Below are 15535 nucleotides of genomic sequence, written 5' to 3'. Positions count from 1 at the left end.
GATGTAAATAATCCAAGGTGCAATGCGTTTGCCAACAGGTAAAAGGTAATGAAAAAGTAGGGCATGAATTAAGTATTCTTTTCCATGGAATGCAAGGAAACGAAACTTTAAGAGAGCTCTGTTGTTAAAAAGAGAAACCTCAGAATAGCATGATTGTTAAATGAATTCTAGGGTTCCCTACAAACAAAACTAAGCATCAATCAAAGATAATTAAATATTTTAATGCTCAATGAACCAAATAAAATGAAAAGACCTCACCTGAATAAAAGTATCCTCCTCTTTGCAAAAAGCTGAATCTTCCTGGATCGAAAGAGGCTCGCTTTTCCCACAACTCTCTGCACTAATGAGTGTGTCAGCATAGTTGGGCTGAGGGAAGATAATGTGGCTCTTTCCGGAGTCTGCGGTGAGGGAGACCTCATGGGAATAGGTCTGCAGGAAAGCGCGCACCCCATCCACGCCCACAGAGTGTGAGGCTTGAAGGCTGGACAAACCACCACCTGAAGCCCGGAGCAGATGCTTTGTGTGCCAGCGCCGTAGCCTGAGCACCAGCAGCATGATAACAAAGGCCAGGAAGACACAGGAGACAGCAGCCACAGCCACCACCAGGTACAGCGTGAGGCCAGACTCATCCACGTTGGTGGGAGACTCTCGACTGCTCAGGTCAGCCAAGTCGTCAGGGATGCTGTCAGCCACAGCCACAGTGAGGGTGACGGTGGCTGAAAGAGGGGGCTGGCCATGGTCCTGAACGGCCACTACAAGGCTCTGCTTGAGCACATCTCTATCCAGCATGGCCCGTGCTGTGCGCACCTCGCCCGTGTGCACGCCCACCGCAAAGAGCCCTGGCTCGCTGGCCTTAAGCAGGCGGTAGGACAGCCAGGCATTCTGCCCTGAGTCTCTGTCCACTGCCACCACCTTGGTCACTAGGTAGCCAGGCTCTGCAGATCGAGGAGCCAGCTCCACACCCGTGGATCCATCCGTGGGAATGGAGGGATATAGGATTTCGGGCACATTGTCATTCTGGTCTAGAATGAACAGATTCAGGGATGCATTGCTGTTGAGTGGTGGATCGCCACTGTCACGTGCTGTCACTCTAAGTTGCAGGTTTTGAAACTGCTCATAGTCAAAGGATCGCAGTGCATACAAGACACCCGTGTCAGAGTTAATGGAGACATAGGAGGACACCGGTGCCTCATGTATGGTGTCCTCAGCTAACGAGTAAGTAACCTGGGCGTTCTCACTGCTGTCGGGATCGAGGGCAGTCACTGAGAAGATGGCGGCTCCTCTAGGGTTGTTCTCAGGGATGTAGACTGAGTAGGACGTGTGGGAGAAGGTGGGTGGGTTGTCATTGGTGTCTGCCACACTTAGGGAGATGGAAGTTTCCATGGAGAGGGGCGGCGTTCCCCTGTCAGTGGCTGTCACAGTGATGTTGTATAAGGACACCTGCTCTCGGTCCAGGACTGCGTTGGTTACTAAGCGATAGTAGTTGTCTATGGATTTTTCCAACTCGAATGGCACACTTCTCGAGATGGAACATGTCACCACCCCATTTAGTCCAGAATCTCGGTCATGTACTTGAAAAAGAGCAATGACTGTTCCCGGGGGTGCATTCTCAGCAACTGTCCTGCTTCCCGATGTCACAACCACTTCTGGCACATTGTCATTTACATCCAAGGTCGTTATGACGACTTTCGCCCTGTCTCGAAGGCCTGGCCTATCCTGTGCTTCAACATCCAGTTCGTACGAGCTCGAGTCCTCATAGTCTAGACCACCACAAGTTGATATTTGTCCAGTCAAGGCATTCAAGCAGAAAATCTGTGAGATCTTTTGAGTTATCTTCACAAAGGAGTACGTTACTTCCGCGTGGATGCCTTCATCCTGATCAGTGGCATTTACAGACAACACTGGCGTCCCTACTGGCAGATTTTCAGGAACACTGACCCGGTATACAGGCTTGGTAAACACCGGGGCATTATCATTCACATCTAGAACAGTTACCTGAATTCGCACCACACCTGAGCGCACAGGATCGCCGCCATCCATAGCAGTTAGGACCAGGTGGTGAACGGCTGCTCCCTCCCGGTCCAGGGCTTCCTCCAGCACCAGCTCTGGGTACTTTGGCCCATCAGCATCGCTTTGCACGTCCACTGAGAAGTGACTATTGGAGCTGAGCTTAAAGCTCTGGAGCGAGTTATTTCCCACATCCAGGTCATAGACTTCCATTAACGGAAAACGGGAGGATGGAGGTGCGTTTTCCAGAACTTTCACTTCTAATTCGCCCTTTAAGAATTGAGGTGTATTGTCATTAATATCCATTATTTCCACTTCTATAGGATAAAGATTCATTTTATCCTCAACCAGGATGTTAAAGTTCACCAGGCACCGCGCGCGCTGAGCGCAGAGCTCCTCGCGGTCGATCCTGCCCGCCGTGACCAGGCCGCCGCTCCGCGGGTTCAGAGCAAAAAGCTGCGTCTTACCTCTGGAGATGAGGCGGACTCCGCGCTCCGCCAGCTCTTGGGGTTCCAGCCCCAGGTCCTTGGCGACGTTTCCCACGAAGGAGCCTTTGTCCAGCTCCTCCGGAATGGCGTAGCGCATCTGCCCGGCCCTGGCTCCCCACAGCAACTCCAGGAGCACAAAGAGGAGGACCAGCCCGCTGCTGCGCAGGCGGCGCCTCTGCGGAGCCGCCATGACCGGCTCCTCCGGGACTTCGTTGGGATGATGCAACGGAGACAGGTGCGCTTCACTTAGGATTCTCAGCATTAGAGGTCGATTAGAGGCCCAGAAACCAGCAGAGTCCAGAAGGGAAGCGTTCGCATTTGGAACTTCTGCGCAGCTGGAGAGCGTTTGTGTCAGATCTGCTTGTGTTTGCAGGTTAGACCTCAAGTCCCACTGCTTTTCTCTCCCAGGTTGGTGAACAGCGACACTTAGAGTCCTGACTTCACACTGCACTAGTTTTAGAAATTTTCTTTAAAAACATACACACATAAAATTCGCCATTTCCATCACCCGAAGCGTCCGATTTAGTCACAGGAATTGCATTAATACCGTGCAACCTTCACAACTGTCTATTTCACACTTCTTTTCCCATTACCGCAGCCACTCCGTGCCCCTTCAGAGCTTTCTCTCTCTCTCTCTCTCTCTCTCTCTCTCTCTCTCTCTCTCTCTCCAGACCCTGGTAACCGCTTTGATCTTGCAATCTCCTATTCTTTGTATTTCATTTAAGGGGGGGGGGGGTTTACAATCTTTTTTCTTTTGTGTCTGATTTATTTCACTCAATATAAAGTTTCCAAGATTCATCCACATTGTCGCATGTCTTTTTCTTTATGGCTGAATAATATTCCATTGCATATCCTGCATCACATGTTTATCAGTTTGTATGCTAATTATTTGGGTTGTTTCTATACTTTGGTTTTTGTAAATAATGCTGAAATTAACATTGATGCACATATATGTTTGAATTTTTGCTTTAAATTCTTCTTTTGGGTATATTCCAAGTAGTGGGATTTCTGGACACATTATAATTCTGCTCAACTTGTTTTTGAGAAGCCACCAAACTTTTTCCTACAAAGATTGCACCATTCTACATTACACTCGCAATTTACAAGGCCTTCAATTTCTACACATCTTCATCACCACTTTTTTTCCCTTTAAACTGTACTGTTGGTGAAACTCGTTGAGAATTTTGTTTCTGCTAAAGCTGTATAGATGACATCCATAATAGTTTTCTCCCGAATAGTGTGAAACATTTGGAAGTACAAAATATTTCATTTTGAATACTGTAAAATATTCCCTAGAAATTATTAACCATTTTTGTAACCATGTCTCTTAGAGTCTTGGAATACAATTCTTATTATAGTTTTCTCAAATCTTGAATCATTACACTCCACTATCATGTACATTTGCCCTATTTTATAATACATATTCCTAATTCACTACATATAGCATATAATCCACTACAGTGTCAGTTACAACAAGAGTCATACATTTGATGTGTTATTATCTGTTTCAATAGACATCCAGAGCCCTGGCTAACCGCAAGGTTAGGGTTTCAAACCAACCCAAATCTCCACCTGAGAAGATGAGGCCATCTGCTCCCGCAGAGATGTACAACCTTGACAATCCTATAGTATAGAAGGTTGCTGTAAATCAGAATCAACTCAATGGCAGAGGGTTTAGGCTTATTGACATCTACATAAAGTACTGTCCTAACTTAGGTCATATCTGTATAACTTTAAAAAATATGGAATAAAGTGGATTTTCAGGCTACATTGAAATACATATTTCAGGGCTGAAGTATGAAATACATTTTTTCTCAGTTAAAACTAAGTAAATGACTTAATTGTCTAACTTTACCTTAAATTCTAGATACTGACCAGGAGAGTACTAATGCATTAAAATCTTCCAGATTGAATTTCATAACTGACAAGCAATTCAGAAGCATCATATGTTGGCTACTTTTTATGAAAGAACAATGGCAGTAGAGATAAGCCTAAACTATATAACCTCCCCCACCCCAAACTCAGAGAAATCAACAAACACACCTAGATCGGAACATACTGGTATTTTGCCTGTATACTTTTCTTGATCTGGTATAATAAATGGAAACCTCTCTATTTATAAAACACAGGGGTTTGAAAGACACTCACCTGTTGCACATTGACTGCATTGGAAGTCATTTGGGGATTGTCATTGCGGCTGTTTTCAACCCAAGAGGCTTCATCACATAGAAGGTCTTGCGGTGGAATACTTTCCGGATTTATATTGAGGAATTTAAACTCCGTCTTCAAGGAATGTGAGGCAGCACAGAGATTATAGGAATAAGGCAACGTCCCGTCGCTGTAGTTGTGCGCAATACCAGGTCCGGATTTGGAGCTGAGACCTGGCTGAAAACAGCCCCACGCTGCGGGGCTGGAGGAGCGACGCAGGTGCAGGGCAATGGCCAGGGTCACAGCAAGGAGGAAAAGCACTGAAACCAAGGTCAAAGCCAACACCAGGTAAAACTGCAGCTCAGCCTGGGGGTCAGAGGGCTCAGGGCGATCGCTGAGGTCCGGCAGCGCCTCCTGCAGGCTGTCTGCGAAGACCAGGTGCAGCGTGGCTGTGGCCGACAGAGGTGGTTGTCCTCCATCTCGCACAGCGACCAGCAGCCGCTGGCGGGTCGCATCCCTGTCGCCCAAGGCACGCGCGGTGCGCACCTCGCCTGTGCGAAACCCCACGCTGAAGAGCCCGGGCTCGCTGGCCTGCAGCACGTGATAGGACAGCCAGGCATTGTGCCCTGAGTCTGCGTCCACGGCCACCACCTTGGTGACCAGGTAGCCAGGCTGCGCGGCGCGCGGGACGGTGTCGAAGAGCGCGGAGCCATCAGGTTCCAGAGCGGGGTACAGTACCCTGGGCGCATTGTCATTGCGGTCGCCCACCAGCACGCGCAGGCTGACGTTGGCGCTGAGCGCGGGCGAGCCCTGGTCACGCGCCTGCAGCGTCAGCTGGAAGGCGCGCAGCTGCTCGTGGTCCAAGGCGCGCTGCGCGAACACCATCCCGCTGTGCGCGCCCACGGACACGTAGGACGACAGCGCCCGCGGGTCCAGGTCGCTGGCCACGATTGCGTAGGAGACTTGGCCATTGGGTCCCAGATCAGGATCGGAGGCTCTGACTTGCGCGATGGAGGTTCCAGGAGGGTTATTCTCAGCCACGTGGACCACGTAGGAGGCCTGGTGGAAATCTGGAGCGTTGTCATTGACATCCGCGATGTGCAGGGTGACGCTCATGATGGTGGAGAGAGATGGATTGCCCTTGTCAGTAGCCACTATGGTGACATTGTACTCTGCTGTCTGCTCCCGGTCCAGGATTCCATCTGTCACTAGCTTGTACGTATTTTTTGTATCCTGAACTAGTTTAAATGGGAAATTCCCTTTTAGTTGGCACAGGATCTCCCCATTAACTCCTGAGTCTAGATCATGTGTTCTGATCAGGGCCACAACAGTCCCCAGCTTGGCATCTTCTTGTATATGTTTGGATTCCGAAGCAAGGGTTATCTCCGGGGCATTGTCGTTTTCATCCCAAACGTCTATTTGTATTTTACAGCGAGTAGCGTGATGTCCCCCATCCTTTGCTTCCACTCCAAGTGTGTAGCTCTCTCTCTCTTCAAAGTCCAGCCCTCCACCAAGGGTGAGTTCCCCTGTCTTACTGTCCAGATTGAACACTTGCCTCACTGCCTTATCAATGTTGATGAAGGAGTAGGTGACCTGGGCATAGATGCCCTCATCCAGGTCAGTGGCTGTCACTGTCAGCAGTGAGGAGCCAGCAGGCAGGTTCTCCGGAACGCTGACCCTGTACACGTCCTGGAGGAACACTGGAGGGTTATCATTTGCGTCTGCAACAACCACACTGATCTGGGTAGTACTGCTCCTGGATGGCTCACCCCCGTCCACAGCTGTGAGAGTCAGCCGATGGCGGCACTGCTCCTCCCTATCCAGGGGCACCTTCACTACCAGCTCTGGGTACCGAGTGCCGTCTGGGTTCTCCTTCTGAGTCAAAGAGAAGTGCGGGTCAGGGCTGAGAGAGTACTGCTGCAGGGAATTGACACCTACGTCCGAGTCCTGCGCAGATTCCAGGGCAAAGGTGGTTCCAGGGAGCGCCAGTTCGCTGATTTCCAGCTCAGTGGTGTTTTGGCTAAAGATCGGAGGGTTGTCATTGACATCCTGGATCTCCACCGTTATGTGAAAAAAGTTTAAAGGCTTTTCAGCGATCATTTCAAACTCCAGGACACACGTGGGCTTCTTTCCGCAAATCTGCTCTCTGTCTATGCGGTGGCTCACAAGTAAGTCCCCGTTCTCGGTGCTCACGGTAAAGAATTTCTTCTCTGTACTAACTCGCAGGTTTCGAGTAGGCAAATCCCGCAAGCCTAGGCCCAGGTCTTTGGCGAGGTTGCCCACCAGCGAGCCCGGGGCCAGCTCCTCCGGGACCGCATAGCGGACCTGTGCAGAGAGCGCAGGCCAGAAAAAAGGGAGCAGGAAGAGAAAGGGCGTTTGTGGCCGCCCACTCTGACCTCTCTGTCCTCTCCGCGATTCCCATCGGCTTCCCATCCCGTTCCCTGCCCCTTTGCCTTTCTGCTTTCCAGAAGCGGAGCGGAGCCGGCTAAAAGGTCCCAACCGTTCTCTGAGAAGGCGCGATTACTTGCTTTGTCTTGGCGGACGTGTTTTCCGAGGAGATTCGGCCGCTGAGAACCGGGAAAATCCCTAGGCTGGTGCTGTGGCCTCAGAGAGGGAGGAGCAGACACTTCGCGGAGCGCTAGCCAACAGCGGCACTCCGCGCCTAGGCAGCAGAACTGCAAGCGGCGCTTTTCTAAATCAGCTCCAGGAGCAAATTGGAATGTGTGCTGGCGGGCACTTCCTTAGTTTCCTCTTTAGACCAGGATTTATTACGTTGTGGTCGTTTATATAGTTTCAGTCTGGTTGACCTTTGTTTACACTTGAGCTTTATCCATTCAAACCAAAGTGGTTTTTAGTTGTCCAAGTGGAGCGGTCACCCACCCTGCTCATGATGTATGTTGGCATCCGGGTGACTTTAGTTTCCATTTTTATTACGTGGTCAAAACATTTCCGCTGCTACTTTAGTAGCATTGATGGACAAATTGAATAATGAGTAGAAAACACACAAATGAAAGTAGTGTTGGTGGTGGCAGATGTAGAAAATTATTGAAATATCACTTCGAAGTGTATCCAGATATTCCACTACATTTATTTTTTTAATGATCAAAATGACAAAACTCAAAGCTTTACATTTCCCCTCTGTCTCACTTTCCTCCACCTTATCTTTCTCAGCATCCTTTTAAAATCATAACTAAGCAGACGGAATGTTGCTATAGATAGAAGTGTTGTAAGAAGCAAGAAACCGTTTTCCTTTCTTAAGTTCAAACCATCTTCTTAAAGTGCCTAATTTTAATAGAATGAGTCTGATCAACAAACTACCCCACAAGCAAAATACTTTCCCCTGCACTGTGTTATTATTGCTTTGGACTGTATTGTTTCTTCCTAAGGGTTTGAATAATGGAGAGTGACTGGGGTTTGAGTGGTGAAGTATGAGTTCTTATCTTTATTTTCTGTTCATCTATATTCCAAGAAAACTAATTTATATTGTTAATTTTTCTGTGGTCCCCAAGGAGCTTCAGGACCACCACCTTTACTGACTGGCACACTTCCTTTGTCAATAAATATACAAATTGTTATGTTTCTGGCAGATGATTTGATGTTAAATTTTTTTTCAAGCTAAAAATTGTCCATATGACACTGGTTTACCTACACATAGTCTATTTCTAAGACATAGCAGGTGTGCATGATGTTGAACTCACCTTAAAGAAGAATAGTTTTAGAGCATCTTAAGGTGTTCCTTGTATCAAGATTCTAGCCAATCATTGGTATTTTTCATAATCGAACATAAAGAACACTACTGACTCAAGACTTAATCCCAGAACATGCCTAACATGTTCAATTGCATGAACCTTCCAAATAGCACTGGAAAGTTAAATTCAGTACACGTGAAACCAAAGACTCAAATATTTAAATAGTATGTAGCACTCAGACTGTGTTGGTCAGACACAGATGTAAAATTTACTCATTTTATAGAGGTTTAAGAGATATTCTTTTCATTACAAAAAAAGGGTAACTCTGAGAATACATCCTCAAATTCGTAACTTTTCATTTTAAAATAACGGAATGTGAATGATATGAACAATATCAGCATCTGCTATACAGCTCCTCTTGTTACCTCTTAGATGCATTTGCTACTCAGTAAGTTGATCATTTTATGTTTTGGTCAGGATTGTTCATCTGTATATGCAAGTGTAGTTAAATCCCCTTAGATGAGTAAAATACATCAAATGGTCTGATAATGCAAGTATGCCAATAAAACCTTCATGTAGTCAAGTAATAAAGATATATTTCATTAAAAATGCTCTATTACAATCACCCTCTAGTTACTCATGCTTTGCAGCTGGTGTTCGGGTTGTACAAAGTTTGAAAGGTGGAGATATAGTTTAAGAAGGACCATCTTCAGAAAAGCAGCTGTAGAAAATGAAGTGTACTTCCATTACACACACATGCTCGTAACATTTAAGAACAATAGGTCAGAACTAGAGTAAAATAAGCTATCATTTAAGTAAGACATAATCTTCAGAAATAATTTTAAAGTTTCAAGTTGTTTTTAAAGTAAATGATTTTCCAATAAAATCTTATACTTTTGTAACAAGGTAGAACTCTACCTACAATTCCAGAAATGCTAACATTTCAGTAGACATTGAGCCTGAAGTGAAAGGGTGACCTGGTAACCAGAAACTCCAAGGGTGTTGCATATTTACACATTTAATGAATGTAGAAGTAGCTAACCTTTCAGAGTTATAAAGTACATCATAGTATAAGATGCAATTATAAGGCTCCTCCCCACTGATTTCTCTCAACAATATTTTTTGTGCTCCATAATTATAAGACTGATCTCAAACTTTCCAAATTTAATGATGGGACCAAGATTATTCTCAGTATATATTCAATCTATCTTCTTGATGTTTATCATACGGAAATTTTCTGTCCTTTCCCCCTGAATTACGCAAAGCATTGTAAATTATTTTCTTGCACAAGTGTTGAGACATTAATGATTCAATGGTAGTTATCCCCTTCTATGCAGGTTCAGGAACATTATAACAAAGAAAATGGTTATTAAAAGACAGAAAAACAAAAAATGAATGTCTGAGGAGACTTGAGGTTACTCGAACACAGAGTGGCTAAAGTGAAAAGGAAATGATGAAGAAAAAAGAGCTCAACAGGAGATTTCAGATAAAGTACAACGAAATGTCTAGAGGCCTGGAGTTGGAAAGCAGCATATCTTAAGCTGAAAGAATTGCATTAGAATATTCAAAGCCTGATTTGAAATACTGAAGGATTCTAGGCACAAAATTTGAATGATGCAGGAGGTATCAAAAGAAGGTGGAAGGACATAGTATCACTGAATCAAAGAAGAATTGGTGGACATTCACTGATTTACAGAGGCAGCAAATAATCAAGAACTAAAAGAATCGAAGGAAGAAGTCAAAACTGCACTGAAATCACTGATAAAAACAAGGCTCCAATAATTGATGGAATACCAATTGAGATGCTTCACTAAAGGGATGCAACACTAGAAGCAGTGCATTCTTGAAGCTAGAAATTTGGTACACAGTTAACTGGACAGCTGGCTGGAAGAGAGCCTTATAAATGCCCAATTTAAAATGATAAGATGGATTATAGAAAAACATCATTAATATTATATGCAAGTAAATGAAGTAAACATCATTAATGCAAGTAAACGAAGTAAACATCATTAATATATAATATCAATATATTATTATAATATAATTATAATATTAATATTATATGCAAGTAAATGAAGATAATTTGAAAATGGCTACATTAGTATATCCACAAGGGACTGCCAGAAATTCAACCTGAATTCAGAAAAGGATGAGAATGAGGGATATATATCATGTTGCTGATGTCAGATGGATCTTAGCTGAAAGTAGAAACAACTCGAAAGATGTTTACTTGTGTTTTGTTGACCTTGCAAAGACATTCAACTGTGTGGATCATAACACATTATGGAAAAAATTGCAAAGAATGGCAGTTCTAGATCATTTAATTGTACACATGCAAAAACTATGCACAGACCAAAAGGCAGTCATCATTCCAAGGTTAACAATGACAAAATCAGGAAAGGTGTGTGTCAGGGTCGCATCTTTTCAACATGCATATTTCATCTATATGCTGAGCAAATAACCTGAGATCCCAGAGTACATGGAGAAAAGCATGATATCAGGATGGGAGGAAGGCTTACGGAAAACCTGCAATGTGCAGGTGCCACAAACTTGCCTGCTGTCAGTGAAGAGGACACGAAGCACTTATGGGTGAAGATAGAAGCCTTTAGCAGTAAGTACAGATTACACCTGGACATAAAGACAACAAAAGTCCTCACAACCGAACCAACAAACAACATCCCGGTAAATTGAAGAGTGAAGTTGACAAGGATTTCATTTTACTGAGATCCACAACCCACACCCAGGGGAACAACAGTCAGGAAATCAAATGATCCATCGCATTGGGAAAATCTAGAGTGTTAAAAGAGCAAAGCTGCCACCTTGAGAATCCATTCATGTTTTCCATTCCTTTATAGTGCAAGCAAATGCTGGACAATGAATAAGGAAGAATGTATGCCTTTGAATTGTGGTACTCGTGAAGAATAGTTACCATGCCACACACTGCCAGAAGGAGGAACCATTTGGTTGGGAAGGAGTCCAGCTAGTCCATGCACTTTGGACATGTTCCCACAGGGACCAGCCTCTGGAGAAGGACGGCATGCTGCATATGGGGTGAGTGAAAAAGAAGACACTAACACAGTGCTTTCAATAATGCGGTCCTTCACAGTGACAAGGGTGACGATGGCACAGGGCTGTACCACTGAGTTGAAACCAACCTGATGTTATCTAGCCAAAAAACAGCTACTGGTTATATGTGTGTTGGTTTAGATTACTAAAGCATTGACATCCTGGAAACGGAAGACTATACCGCCAAATAGTTTGAAAGCTAATGGAGAAAACATCACCTTTCAAATTAACGTTTTAATAAAGATATAATGTACTGTATGCAGTAACTAACGGAACGAACGTGAAAGCAACAGAAGAATTGTTGAGAGAACAATGCTCCAGTAATCCCTAATGAAAAAGAAGACTAACCTGACAATCTCCGAGTTCTTCTTTGTTTCCGTTGATCTGATCGGATATAAGAAGCGGCTCGCTTTTCCCACAACTCTCTGCACTAAGGAGAGTATCCGCGTAGTTGGGCTGAGGGAAGATAATGTGGCTCTTTCCGGAGTCCGCAGTGAGAGAGATCTCATGGGAATAAGTTTGCAAAAAAGCGCGCACCCCGTCTACACCCACGAAGTGTGAGGCGGGCATGCCGGTCAACCCGCTGCCTGAAGCTTGCAATAGACGCGACTTGTGCCAGCGCCTCAGCCTGAGTGCCAACAGCACAATGACAAAGGCCAGGAAGACACAGGACACTGCGGCCAGGGAAACCACCAAGTACAGTGTGAGGCTCGGGTCTTCAGGGTCGGAGGGCATCTTGATGCTTTCCAAATCAGCTAGGACTTCCGGAATGCTGTCCGCCACAGCCACGGTGAGCATCACGGTGGCCGAGAGAGGGGGCTGGCCATGGTCCTGGACAACCACTACAAGGTTCTGCTTCAGCGCGTCTCTGTCCAGCATGGCCCGTGCGGTGCGCACCTCGCCCGTGTGCACGCCCACCGCGAAGAGCCCGGGCTCACTGGCCTTGAGCAGGCGGTAGGACAGCCAAGCATTCTGTCCTGAGTCTCTGTCCACCGCCACCACCTTGGTCACCAGGTAGCCTGGCTCCGCAGTGCGAGGAGCCAGCTCCACTCCTGTAGAGCCATCGGTGGGCAGGGTGGGATACAAGATCTCCGGCACATTATCATTCTGGTCCAGCACGAACAGACTCAGGGAAACGTTGCTGCTGAGTGGCGGGTTCCCACTGTCGCTGGCTGTCACCCACAGATGCAGGCTTTGAAACTGCTCATAGTCGAAGGAACACAGGGCATATAGCACACCAGTGTCCGAATTGATGGAGACATAGGAGGACAGAGGCATGCCCTGGAGCGTGTCCTCGCTCAAGGAGTAAGACACTCGGGCATTCTCTCCGCTGTCCGGGTCGTGGGTGGTTACAGAGAAGATGGAGACGCCTCTTGAGTTGTTTTCCAAGATGTAAGTAGAGTAAGAGGCCTGAGGAAAGGTGGGTGGGTTGTCGTTGATATCTACCACTTTAATGGAGATATGAGTTTCAGTTGACAAGTGTGGGGTTCCACGGTCAACAACTGTGATGGTGATATTATAATCCGAGGTCTCTTCCCTGTCCAGGGCGTTTGTTGTCAATAAGTGATAGTAATTATTAACGGACTTTTCCAATGTAAAGGGTAGGTTTCTGGGGATAGAACAGGCAACCTCACCATTCTCTCCAGAATCACTATCATGTACGCTAAAGAGCGCAATTACGGTTCCGAGGGCACAGTCTTCAGAGACAGAGGTGGAGAGAGAGGTGAGGATCACCTCCGGGGCGTTGTCATTCAAGTCCTGTACTGTGACCAGCACCTTAGCACTGGCCAGAAGCGCGCCGCCGTCTTGGGCTTCCACTTCTATAAGGTAAAAGCTGGACACTTCGTAGTCCAATGATTTCAGCGTTGAGATTTCCCCCCGGCTGGAATCAAGCTGGAAGGTTTCTGAAATTGTGTCGTCTTCATTGCGAAAAGAGTAGGTCAATTTTCCATTCACTCCCTCGTCTGCGTCGGTGGCGGTTAGCGTGAGCAGCCGAGTGCCCACAGGAATGTCCTCGGGGACACTCACCGTGTACTCCGGCCTAGTGAACAGGGGCGCATTATCGTTGGCGTCGAGGACCATCACGCGGATGTGCGTGGTGCCGGAGAGCACAGGGTCTCCGCCATCTACAGCCGTGAGGAGGAGATCGTGAAGAGCCTCTTTCTCGCGATCCAGGGGCCTATCCAGCACCAGCTCCGGGTACTTCTGCTGATCGGTTCCGCTTTTCAGGTCCAGAGAGAAGTGCTTGTTTGAGTTGAGCCGGTAGCTCAGGAGAGCGTTCACACCCCTGTCCGGATCCCGTGCGAAGGGAAGCACGAACCGCGTCCCCACAGCGGCATTTTCATTGATCTTTACTTTTAATTCCTCATCACGGAAGCGCGGGGAATTATCATTAATGTCGATAATTTCTACTTCTACTCCGTAAATTTTCATTTTATTCTCAACCAGGATGTTAAAGTTCACCAGGCACCGCGCGCTCTGGGCGCAGAGCTCCTCGCGGTCTACCCTCCCCGCCGTGACCAGGGCGCCGCTCCGCGGACTCAGAGCGAAAAGCTGCGACTTACCTCTGGACACGATGCGGACTCCGCGCTCCGCCAGCTCCGGGGGCTCCAGCTCCAGGTCCTTGGAGATGTTTCCCACGAAGGAGCCTTTGTCCAGTTCCTCCGGAATGGAGTAGCGGATCTGCCCGGTGCCGGCTCCCCACAGAGACCCCGGGAGAAGGAAGAGCAGGAGCGCCTCCCTGCAGCCCCAGCGCAGCAGTGGATCCACCATTGCTTAGCAAAGCCCGATTTTCTCTTATTCTTGGTTCCTGTCCGCTGTTTCTTTAATTTTCTGAAAGCAAGGGGGAAATGCAGTCTCTGACGGAGATCTATCCCAGTAGGGTGCAGGTAAACGGCTTTCTCGGTAGCTCTTTTGATCGGTGGGTGCTCGGTGCGGAAGGAGCAGAGAATCCGTCTGCGACTGCGGCAGCCTTTTCCCCCTTTTGGTGAACAGCGACACCCAGAGTCCGAATCAGTTACTGCACCAATTGTTATTTCCCATAAATTTTACTTGCATTTTTATTTCCAATAACATTCGTTGTATCCTTAATGAAATACCTTGTTAAAGATAGCTGATATCTAATTCTGAGAGAGTAAAAGAATTCCACAATCCCCTGGAATTCTTAAGTATCAGTTTGTTCCTTTACTTTCATAAAGAAGTTTGAGGTCACATGACTTTCACCCATATTGAGTCTGTCAAAGAGATTATTTTATTATTAATATAGGACGTTACACTCCTCTCTTTTTAGACCTAAATATTTTACCTTTTATTAGAATACGTTTAAGCAAATGTGCCCATTTGTACACAGAACAGGCAAAGAAATACACCCATCCCTCAATGCATATTTGCAAAAGACCTATGCTTTTGTGTGGTAAATATTCTATTGATTTTAGTATGTAGAAAGAATAAAGAGGCAATTTTGTTACTTGAAAGGTGTTTGAGCTATATTTTCAGGTTTTTACCCTAAAGATAGGACTTGCACTACATCAGAAAGAAAGCTTGAGTTGGGTTCCTCGTGCATAATTGAGATCTTCCTAGTTCCCTGTTCAAGAACTTTCAGTTAGATGTTCATAATAATAGACTCTTAGGAGACATCAGTATACGGACTGTGACGAAAAGGGCATTTCTTCATTGCAGATGCAGGAAATCATGCCCTGATACGAGCAAGTAGGCAGTGGATGACCTTTTGATGTTGAGACATGTGTTTAATCTTTGGGTCTCAATATGATGGTGGAAAAAGGAAAATCCAATGATAAAAAAATGGACATTTCTGAAAGGTTATAAAATGAGAGAATAATGGTTTACTTAATGCTATTTTCATAGGAAAATGAGAAAAGGAAGATATTCCATATCTATAACTGGAGACTTTTAGAGGCAACAAAATTTTAAGTAATGATTGTATACAACATGACAACATTTAAACAACTCAGTGCCATCAAGCCCTGATGGCACAGTGTATTACCAGTTGGACTGCTCACTGCCAAGTCAACAGTTCTAACTCATCAGCCACTTTCAGAGAGAAAAACGAGGCTTTCTACCCCTGTATAGATCGATGGTCTCAGAAATTCACGAAACCAGTCCGTTCTACTTTGTCCT

The 15535-nt window shown here is 46.0% G+C and overlaps 1 protein-coding gene across 11 annotated transcripts in view; it reads right to left on the bottom strand.

Annotated features, from left to right (window-relative positions):
• LOC142439393 (protocadherin gamma-A10) overlaps positions 1 to 15535 on the bottom strand; it is a 211041-nt gene that overhangs the window by 151960 nt on the left and 43546 nt on the right. The window contains exon 1 of one of the 11 annotated variants that reach the window (XM_075541720.1): positions 11747 to 14343. The exons of 7 other annotated variants lie outside the window; for them this stretch is intronic. In XM_075541720.1, coding sequence (XP_075397835.1) covers positions 11747 to 14170 — 2424 coding nt within the window. In that variant the 5' untranslated portion in view covers positions 14171 to 14343. Of the gene's footprint in view, positions 1 to 258; positions 3113 to 4643; positions 7233 to 11746; positions 14344 to 15535 lie in introns of those variants that run through there. 3 more of the 11 variants (XM_075541713.1, XM_075541732.1, XM_075541711.1) reach the window with 3 other exon arrangements.

Source organism: Tenrec ecaudatus, chromosome 2 (assembly GCF_050624435.1).
Source record: "Tenrec ecaudatus isolate mTenEca1 chromosome 2, mTenEca1.hap1, whole genome shotgun sequence".
Taxonomy (NCBI): domain Eukaryota; kingdom Metazoa; phylum Chordata; class Mammalia; order Afrosoricida; family Tenrecidae; genus Tenrec; species Tenrec ecaudatus.
Note: the sequence above shows the minus strand (reverse complement) of the source record. Positions and strands in the feature narration are given on the sequence as shown.